Source organism: Primulina eburnea, chromosome 11 (assembly GCF_022965805.1).
Source record: "Primulina eburnea isolate SZY01 chromosome 11, ASM2296580v1, whole genome shotgun sequence".
Classification (NCBI taxonomy): Eukaryota; Viridiplantae; Streptophyta; class Magnoliopsida; order Lamiales; family Gesneriaceae; genus Primulina; species Primulina eburnea.
Genome location: NC_133111.1, coordinates 43,295,031 through 43,306,178, shown reverse-complemented (window position 1 = coordinate 43,306,178; position 11,148 = coordinate 43,295,031). Strand labels below are relative to the sequence as shown.

The window sequence follows — 11,148 nt, the reverse complement described above, 5'->3', positions numbered from 1 at the left end:
ATTTACTCATCGGTGCGATCTTCCAGTGATACGAGGAGCTGCATATCTTCGCGCACATCAGGTTTTAAATATTTTTTTTACAGAAAATTTAATACATAATTTTAATTTTTGCATAGTAGTTTTTTATTAATTTTATGGTGACAAACCGTCGCTTCTTAAACGGCGGTTTTTAAGAAAAACCGCCGATTAATATAGCGACGGATTTTTTAAAACTGTCGCTTAATATAACGACGGTTTGTATATAACCGTCTTTGTTCCCATCTTGAAAATCGCCTTTGTTTACGTCGATCGGAGTTCATGGGAGTCCTGAATCTCATGAATTCCTCGGAAAATTCACGATCATTAATAAATAGTCGTTGGAACTCGGAAGAGTTTGTTAGAAAATAGTTTTTTAAAATCTGGTTATGTTTTTAAAAGGTGCTTAATTGTGGGATGCCAAGTCCGACCTAAAATGAGCTAGATCACCTAGGTGTAGTAAGGTGTTGGATCTAAAATTATTTGTTAAATTAAGACTCTAGACCACTTGCTATTTATTTTGAATTCTTATTAGTTATTAATATGCTTCTATAAGGAAAATAAGTGTACAATTTTTATGTACGAAATTCTTTTTTGAGATATTTAATTTTCAAATTTTTTAAGAATTAATTTAAAGTTTACTTATATATAAATGGATTAATTCGCCCCAAATATGCACTACAAGTATTTCGAAGCGACCACTTGAGCCGTCCAGCAGCAGCCAACTCACACCTCCATCATCTGCCCTGCGCGCTCGATCACCGTCTACTTCTCCGCTTCCTCTAGCTTACGCCTCCACATCCTCGTCTCTCTCCGTCTATTCTCATCCTTCAGTAACTTTCAATCGCACAAACACGGCCCCACTTCAAGCCAATCACCCAGGTAATACCCTAAGCTCAGTAATTTCCAAGTTTTTGTTTTGATGTCTTTTGCACAAAATATCGGTTGCTTGGGTAGACTCTTATGGCTTCGATCTGATCCCGTAAACACGGTATATCCCGCATTATCACTTTTTCCTTTGACAGAAGGAAGTAAATATTCCGAAGAATTCTGTATGAGTAAAATTCTTTTTTTTTTGTTTATGAAAATTTGTTTTCTTTCTTTCCTTTTTTGTTTGGTGTATTTTAACTGAGTGAAAGGAAGTTTTCAAGTTCAGTTTCGAAGGGGGAGATTCAATGGGACCTCATCCCAAATTTTATTCGGCTAGGACCATACTTAAAAGTTAAAATCCACTTTCTCGTACTTTAAGGGTTTATTATCCTTTATTATCCAACTTTGAAACTGTCTAGTTGATGAATGAATGGCTTAGAGTTGGAGTCACAAAATTAAATATTACCATCAGCTTAACATTATTCTTTGGCCAGCAAAGGAAGAAGATGACATCTCGACCAGAGCTCCAAGCCCCACCAGAGATATTCTACAATGATGAGGAAGCTCGCAAGTACACATCTTCTTCTCGTATCATCGATATTCAGGTACTTTCTTTACTTGCAGCTCCAATTTAATGCATGGATGTATTAATGTTTTCTCGATGCTGTTGATCTCTTTAAAGGATAAACTTTCGAAGAGGGCGTTGGAGCTTCTTGCATTGCCTGATGACAACATACCCAGATTACTACTTGATATTGGTAATTTTCTATCCTTTATTTTTGGATTCAGTTCTCATTAATTTCTCGTGAAGTTGGGTGTATATTTTTCTAAAGTGTTTGGGATTGACTTGAACTCCATGAGTCCAGAATAATTAATTAGTTGATTGGTTTTGCTAGGGTAGAATTTAGATTGTTAATTGTGAGTTGAAGTTGCAAATCGGTAAATCAACGCACATGGAATGTAATTGTTCTACTTTTGAGGTCTCTGTATCAGTCCAATATATCAAGCTACAAGAATAAGGTTTGGATGCTAAATATTTCCCCCCAAAAAAGTAGTGGTTCAAGGAAGAGATACATAATTGATTAATTAAATATGAGTTGCCAAAAGGAATTCAAAAACCATAAAAGTGACATTTTATTTTTGTACTTCTTTTTGTTACGTCAACTTTGATCAATATATTTATGCAGTCCATAATTATGATAAAAGTGCTGGGTTGAGGGTTTTTGCAACTACTTGGGATTGTGACTTGTGAATGGCTAATTTTCATGAAACACGACATACAAACAGTTTACCAAGGTTAATGCATTACACATTAGGGGTGTGCAATCGGTCAGAACCGAACCGACCGAACCGAACTTTTCGAAAACCGAACCGACCGATTTTTTTTTTTGGAAAACCGAACCGACCGAATTTTGAAAAGAAAACCGAGGAAACCGAACCGATAAAAATTCGGTTATTTCGGTTTTCGACCGAAATAACCGATTTTTTTATTAAATAAACTTTTTAAACATATTTACACAAAACTACAACTGAATTTAATACATGATTCAAATATACAGAGATATTTACACAAAACTACAACTGAATTTTATTACCGAGTTAGGGCAGCCAATAGTTGGGTTTATTTCAATAGAATTGGGTTTCTAACTTTCCATCATGTAAAAAGCCCAGTAGAAATAAAAATGCATCCTATCCAAATTTGAGGCCCAACATATATTATATATATATATATGTATATATATTCGGTTTTATCGGTCTAACCGATTTTTTTCCCAAGAAAAACGAACCGAACCGAATAAACCGATTAAACCGAATAACCCGATTAAGCCGATTAAACCGAACCGCATTTCTAAATTTTTTCGGTTTTTTCGGTTTTCTCTGTTTGACCGATATTTTGCTCACCCCTATTACACATGTACTCCATCGTAATGGCTCACATAATTTCTAATGTGTCTCTATACAAAATTATGTGAGTTTTCAAGATGCCAGTTTATGCACTAGCCTTTTTAATTCTAAACATGCACTTTTTAATTTTGATATTGCCGTAACACTTAATTTTTTCAATGGCTTTATTAGGTTGTGGATCAGGACTCAGTGGGGAGACATTAACTGAAAATGGTCACCAGTGGATTGGTTTAGATATATCACAAGCAATGTTAGGTATGCCGTATGTGGCTTTTCTTTTTTATAATAGTCCGAATAACATACAACCTACTCGTTCATGGTTCTTCTTTAAAATTTGTTACTTTGTGATTACTCCAGACGTTGCGTTGGAGCGTGAAGTTGAGGGTGACCTTGTGCTTAGTGACATGGGGCAGGTTGGCACTTAAGTGTTTGGTTCATACCAATCACATTTCATTCTCAAAAGTTAATGGCTTATAAGTTGCTTATTATTATTTTTATTTAATTCTTTGTAAGCTTATAAATTTGTGAATCCAATGTCGTCGTTTTTCTTCGCCATTATTAAAAAATTTCTACATTTGCTCATAAATTGTGATTAAGATATCATAGTTGATCTTCAAGAAGAGGTTAGATCTTCTCCAGTAATCTTTAGAAATAAGGGATACGTTTATTCAGAACTGCTGGACTTTTTTTTTTTCAGAGCACACTTTTAGATGGGAAAACTTACTGGGTTTTGAATCAACCACCCTTCATCTGTTTTGTTGCTTTTGATTTGCTAAAGCTGGTTTGTAAATTGTGGGGGAAAATGTAAACTATTTGATTCCAGATCTCCCCAGAATGATAATGATGATGAAAACCTCAGGTAATACAATAAAATTAAATTAAGGTTTCTCAGATTTGTGGTGAAGTCGATTGGTTATATGTGAAGGTAAGATTAGGTATTGGGATTCTTTATTTTCAACGGTGAAAATATCATCCCACCAATCATCGCAACATTATTGTTTTTAAAGCTTGCTGGTTTATCTTACCAATTTGAATTGAATGTCTAAAACTTGATCTATCATTTAGTTTATGCGTGTCATTTTTCTCTGTTTTGATTTGATGCATAATCATGTATGCGCGTTAAACCATTGTAGGGTTTGGGGCTACGACCGGGAGTTCTTGATGGTGCCATGAGTATATCTGCTGTACAGGTTATTCTTCTGTACCTTTCTGATGATATGTGCTTTTATAGATCTTAATTAATTAATATAGAGACCAATTCATGCAAGTGATTTCAATTTTAAGAGTATAAGAGGTCTTTGTAACTATAAAACAATGATATTTTTTGTGACCGTATATATCTGTACCTTGTGGCACCAATAATTTCTTTAGTTTGTGAAGTATTTTGCTTTACAAACTATGATGAAATGAAAATTATTGTGGACTTGATTCAGTTACCTGCAGTTGGGTTTAAATTTGCAGTATTTATAACCATACGCTGACATCTCCACGAAATCGGTTTTCGTAACCTATAGATCTCTTTCTTTTTTTCCTTTTTTTGCAAATTATCCCCGTCTGATATCTTCCTACTGTTTCATTCTCTCCTACCAGTGGTTGTGTAATGCAGACAAATCTTCTCATGATCCACGTTTGAGATTGAAGTATGTAATTTCTCTGGTCCTTTCATGTCTTGCATCGATACTGAAAAATGGCATGTGTTGCTTTGTGATTGGCTGTTCGCTCATGCCTTCTGCAGTGAACATACAAATCTGAATTTTTAATAAATCATTGCAGGGCATTTTTTGGGTCATTGTACCGATGTTTAGCGCGTGGAGCAAGGGCCGTGTTGCAAGTGTATCCTGAAAATCTGGCTCAACGTGAGCTGATTCTAGGTTTTGCCATGCGAGCTGGTTTTTCTGGGGGTGTAGTTGTTGACTTCCCGCACAGGTATATAAAAGATTATGCATGTCATCATATTTTCAATAATTCCCACCATGTCCTGTCAGCTTCCTGGCATTTCTTCCCTCTAGTTTGTTTCTGTCAAGACTCCGAAATGATTTAGCAAAGAAATAACTAAGGAGACAAGCAAATAGGAAGGAATCAACATGATAGAGTTTAATATATATGATATGCTATAATTTTCTCAGAGTTGGCTCTGTACAACGAATTTCACTTCCTTCAATTCCCTAGCAAAAGCCAATTAAATAAGAGTAAACAGAATAATGGATTACCCCAACCAACTCCTTTCTTCTCATAATCCCTTTTCCCAGGCTTACTACTTCTAAAATTCTCTTCATTACTAACCGCTGATTTTGGCCCGTATCATTTAGATCTGTAATAGTTTCGTTTTTGAAGTGGATTCAAGACGCAATATGTTGAAAAGAAAATAATGCTCCATGTAAATAGTTGTCGCTCTAATTATAGGTTTTCTTCTTGTACAGTACCAAGAGTAGAAAAGAATACCTTGTACTCACTTGTGGGCCACCATCTCTAAGAAGCGCCATTCCAAAAGGGAAAAATGAAGATGAGGAAAGTTGCGATGATGAAGAGAGCAGCGGAGATGAAGAGAATGAATCCGTGAGTACATATTTACTTGATCAGTAGATATATGTAGTGATAATCGAACACTTTATTGTTAATAACTTATCTAGTCTCTTTCCTGGAAACTTGGTACTTCAGTTTCTTCTTTACAAAACAATACTTTCTCGATTGCAGGTTTGTGTATCTGACAGGCACAGACCTAGAAAAAAGCAAAAGTTAAATAAGAAGGTGAAAGGAAGAGTGTGGGTTATGCGGAAGAAGGAACAGATGAGAAGAAAGGGCAACACCGTCCCTCCAGACACAAAGTACACTGCCCGGAAACGAAAAGCTCGATTTTAATCACCAAACATGTTTGGAATCCTCCTAACTGGTCTGGTTATTGAAATATGTCAAACATTTTATGGTGAATTTAGAAGCAGAATGTGACCTTGTGTTTGCCATATCAAATTTTGACCTTGGCGTTTTTTGTCTCCCTACATCATCCCTCAAAACCACTATGTTTTATGGTTTCGTTTTCTTGTTTGTGGTTCCATAATGCATTGATACTTTTCAAATGAAAGTTGGTAATTTTATATTATGTCGTATTTTGTCTTCTTTATTGTTACAAGGCTCCAAAAGCAATTGAGCCTGGAGACAATTGGATTACTGAACCAGTCATATTCTGAAACTTTTTTTTTTTTTTGAAAAGAGTCATATTCTGAAACTTATTTGTTGAATACATGTCTTTTTTACAAATATATTCCTTGCATATATTTTAAGAGTAGGTCTCATGTGAGACCGTCTCACGGATCTTAATTCGTGAGACGGGTCAACCCTACGGATATTCACAATATAAAGTAATACTGTTAGCATAAAAAGTAATACTTTTTCATAGATGACCCAAATAAGGGATCCGTCTCACAAATATGACCCGTGAGACCGTCTCACACAAGTTTTTGCCATATTTTAATCATCTTCCTCCAAACTATTTCACCAATTTTATTAGGTTTTTTATTTAAATAAAGAATAACTATAATTTTTTTAATAAAAAAATGTATAATTTTTTTTTGTAAAAAATCTGAAGTTGTGTTTAGAATTATGAATTTAAAAATTCGTGGATTTCAAATATATTTTTATAATTCAGAAAAAAATTATAAATTTCAAATTTATTTTCTATTTTATATTTATGTAAGATTTATGTTAATTTTAATTTTTAAAATATTTGAAATCTACCATATTAACGTTTAAAATCAATAAGATATAAATTTAAAATTTATCTATTAATTGCAATATAATAATAAATTTCGATTTTTGTTGAGCTTCATTTTCCCTTTTCGGAACGCAAAAAAGCTGAGATATTTGGGATATAGCCTCCAAAGAAAAATCAATTAAAAATTTGACTTCCCTAAAATTTCATTTTGAAAAATAGCCTCCTTTTTATTTTAAAAATCTTAATTAATTCCCTTAATACTAATCCTGGTTTAAATGGTATCAGAGCCTTAGGTTGAATTATTTCAAACACAAATTTACTATTATAAAGAAACGAAATGTTTGAGGAATTTCGAAAAAATTATGAATCCGAATTTCGGTTCGAGAAAAATAATTTACAAGGAATATTCCAATATTTTGGAATATAAACAAGTGCATCTAACTATTGTTAGATATCAGAAACAGAAAGAGAAGCTACTGCACCCTCAGGTAAAATCTCAGGTAAACTTATGATTCAAACAAATAAGTTTCTAGAGATAGTTCCAGATTCCTCCAAGCTCTCTTCAGATCTTAGAGAAATACAGAAGATAGTACAAAATTATGGCAATATGCTATACTTTGTACCTCAAATGGTTGAGAAAATTCTTGAAACTCAGGAAGAAATTCTTGGGATATTAAAGGATATTCAAACAAGAATTCAAAAACTAGAACAACAACCAAGTTCTAGTAAAAGAATTTCAGGAGGATGGTTACCACCATCATTTGGTACCGAACCTTTGTTACATCAACAAGGGAAGACCAGAGTGGTGTCAAAACCTTTGACTGAAGAAGAAAAGATGATCGATTTAATTAAGTCCGTCTCAGAAAAGAAATTAATCTGATGACAACTTTAGAAAGGATTTGTTTGGAAGATCTACAAGAGCTTGCGGAATCATTCGCAAATCTCAAAGTAGTAGATCTAAAAATGAACACAGCAGTAGGTGACACACCACCTGCTATAACTTGGTCATCTTCTCAAGAACTATCAAGGGAAAGTATGGGATCTCATAATATAAATATGAGAGAATCTCAAACTGATTTCCATACTGGTGGAGGATTACACCCAGCGGGAACAAGGGCAAGGAGAAATCAAATCCCTTTGCACCAAACCCCCTGTGGGAAAACTGTTTTGGATCCTATACATCCTTACGGGGTTATGCTTAACCTTGATGTATTGGACTTCAAAAACAGAGAAGATCTCATAGACGATTGGACATTGGCTATGAGGATTGCAGCAGGAACACTCGATCTCAATAAAGAAGGATTCATTAAACTGTTAGAAATGAGTCTTATGAGATCAGTGAAAATTGCTTAAGACATGACTTCATTAGATATGAAGGAGTCAGTCGTAGTGGGTGAATCTCTTAGTGAGATCGCTGGAAAAATGGCTACTCTATTTAAAGCACATTTTATAGGAGTTGACTATTTCAATAGTCAAGATACAGAGAAGAAGAAGAAACACACTCAAGCTCTGTATAGTCTTGAATTACATGACATATGCTTGGTGGATGAATACATTATGTTATTCACCAAATATAGATGGAATTCAGGAGTCGAAGAAGATATAGCTATGCAGTTTTTCTTCGCAAAAATGCCAAGTCCTTGGAGAGAAATGCTCATAAGGGAATACATACTTGGTAATCCAGATACGTCGGCAAGAAGAGCCTCTTTCCTTAAAGAAAAATTGGCAGATTGGTGTCACATGGCATCATTACAAAAGAATTACAAACGCTGAAGAGGTATCAACAAAAGAACTCCTTTGTGTTGTAAGGAAAATGATCTTCCAACTATTATTGGAAGCAAACCACAGAAATATAAGAAGAGAAGTTTCAAGACTCATCCTTATGCTCGAAGTGGAAGAAGTTCTTGGAAACCAAAAACAGTATGGTCTAGATAGAAATCCAGGTCTTACAAATCTGAACAAAGAAGCGGACCATCAAGAAGTAGGACATCATCCCAAGCATCGAGTTCATCTCGAAGCACACGAAGAACACCTACGAAGAAAACTTTCAGAAGAGCTCATACTCGGGCTAATGAAAGTTTCAAAGATTGTAATTGCTGGACATATGGAGCAAGAGGTCATATCTCGACCAACTGTCCAGAAAATGAAAAGAGAGGTATTAAACGCTTCGATCCTACTCTGGATATTGAAGAAGAAGTTTATTACCAAGATCTTATTTAAGTATACCGATTTGAGGACATTGCCTCAGATGAAAGTATATATGAAGAATAAGAAGTCTTAAGTCAAGAAGAATCTGATGGAACAGAATCGGAATCTGACTGAGGACGAGGTGTTTCGACACGAAACACATGAAGATTTGTCTGGTTTCTTTAGCCAGACAACAATATCTCATAATATGGTTAAAAGAATCATGAGAGAAAATCCGAGTCTACAGAGATATCAAGGTTTCTCTGCAGGACAGGTAGAAAAATTCTTAGGAAATCTTGGCCTAAGAAACAGAAAGTATCATCTAATCTATAAAGTTTCTAGAAGGGAAATGACAATCCCGATGGAACTAATAGGAAATAGAATGGAGATGCAGTTAATTCCTTCCGAAGAAATTAAGGAGGAATTACAAAAACTCAATATAGAAGTAGCAAGGACTATGTCCTGGATTCATATCGGAGCAATCCAGATTATGATAAAGGCTACTTTCAAAGAAGGGATACATTCGCCTATTGGTATTGCTATATGCGATAAAAGGATATGGAATCTACAAGATTCAGTACTGGGAACAATCTCAGGGAATATCTGTGCAGGAAAAATTGTTATGAGTAATCTATCCAAGTATAGCCTACAACCTGGCAGATCGAGATTTCAGCCGAGCTTTGACATTGCATCAGAACTTCAAGGAAAAAAGTTGATGAAAGAAGATAATAGGCCATATTCTTAACCTATCAAATTTTATATGCTCTAAAATCTCTGAGATATTCGGAAAAGTTGCTCAGGCAATTTATCCAAAAAGAGTCGAGTTTCTTTTAATACAGGAAACAGATATCCAATTATGGTCTATAATGCAAAGGCCTATCCTCCAAGGCATTGAGAAGCCATTGGTTTCCCAAATAGAGAGTTTTCGAGTACAAGACTCTATACCTGTAGCGGGGGATTCAAATACCCCTTGCACAAGTGTTAAGTCGGGATCATCACCAGATGAGTCGGCTGAAACAAAAATTGAGACTCCTGATCCTTATCTTGAGTCCTCAAGTCAACCCTTCACCTCGGGGATTGAAGAGGGAGAGATCAACCTTAGGTCTCGTATTGACAAAGGCAAATCTAAGGTTGGTACTAACGAAGCAACAATTTCTCCATTTCAGGTTTATCAGCAGAATTGGGAGAAATTGAAAACAAGAATTGAAATCAACCCAGCTACTAATAGGGTTGATGTTTCAGGAAAATATCCAAGTGTATGGATGAAACCAAATTCATATCCCAAGGAGGTTAAATCATGGTATGAATTCGGGTTCTTGCATCAGTTTATACTACATCACCCAGCTTTCCGGAAATCTCAGGTCTACCAAAGTGGATACAGGAAGCTGTTCACGAGACTTGGGCGAATAATGATTATTTGTCCAGAGGAGATGTTTTGGGGCTATACTTCTTTAGTGCAGCACCAGAACCAACAGGAAAAAGCTCCCATGAAGCCTTTCATTTCATTAAGTTAAGGAGGCCGGATACAAATGTTCAAAAATTTATCAATGACCCTCCGACAGAAGAAACACCCCTGGTTGCTTCAATTTCTGAAGATGGTATATCTACACGTAGAGCATGGGGTTTATGGGTATGTCTCATTGAGATGGACAAAGTCAAGTTCCCGTTCAAATTTTATAATCATCCAGTGAACGGATCATTCCTGCTAAACACCATGACAGGAAAAACCACAAGTTTTGCAGAAGATTTATTCGAGAAAAAGAGAAATATTTTGTGGAACAGCAAGCTGCCGGCTAGTAAAGAGACTCGCCGAAAATTCTGTAACATGGCACATATAGGAAGATGGTCAGAAAACATCTGTCTTGAATGCCAAAACCAGAAGGAACCTGAATTCGATAAAGGATTCAAATCGAGATCTGATCGGAAACACTTTACCGACACAAGCACAAGTGGGGATGGACCACAATCACGTTTTCCTCGAGGACAAAGAAAGCCAAAGATTCTTCGACAAAGTTGATTGTGGACATGTGACTAGTCCACTAACCAAAAGAAAACCCACCATGTGAGTGGAAAGACAGGACCACCAATAATCAGTGGAAAATGACAAGGATCATTGAACACCTAATTTAAAAAGGGAATCCAATGAATAAAAGCAAGACAACTGGTCCCAAAATTTTCATCTATAAACAAAAACCGATTGGAACCAGTGAAACACACCAAGAAAGAAACCTAAAGAAAATGTATTTTGCATATCTGAAGGTTTTAAAAAAAAAAACTCAAGTATGAAAGAAATGAGCTAGATGCCCTCAAATCATTAGCTCAAACGTTCCAGGAAAAAGAGGACGAAATTACAGCTGATCTATTTCAAACGCATTCCTACTGGCAGTGCGGTGAAATAAATGAATGGGAAAAGTTGATGTCTAGATTAATAATCTAGAAAAAGATATTGCAGGAAAGGACCA

At 35.4% G+C, this 11,148-nt stretch overlaps 1 protein-coding gene across 4 annotated transcripts; it reads left to right on the top strand.

Moving 5' to 3' along the window:
* LOC140806394 (18S rRNA (guanine-N(7))-methyltransferase RID2-like) lies at positions 1–5,887 on the top strand. 4 transcript variants are annotated; one of them, XM_073163039.1, is made up of 10 exons: positions 1–61; positions 1,380–1,490; positions 1,568–1,643; positions 2,962–3,045; positions 3,148–3,203; positions 3,924–3,980; positions 4,381–4,430; positions 4,564–4,716; positions 5,211–5,346; positions 5,485–5,887. In XM_073163039.1, exons 2-10 carry the CDS (start codon positions 1,392–1,394, stop codon positions 5,647–5,649), a joined length of 876 nt encoding a protein of 291 aa, XP_073019140.1. In that variant the 5' UTR covers positions 1–61; positions 1,380–1,391; the 3' UTR covers positions 5,650–5,887. The 4 variants fall into 4 exon arrangements, with proteins under 4 accessions (XP_073019140.1, XP_073019142.1, XP_073019141.1 ...); XM_073163041.1 differs by having other exon boundaries at positions 41–61; positions 1,385–1,490; XM_073163040.1 differs by lacking the exon at positions 1–61 and adding an exon at positions 677–897 and having other exon boundaries at positions 1,385–1,490.
* The last annotated feature ends 5,261 nt before the right edge of the window (positions 5,888–11,148 follow it).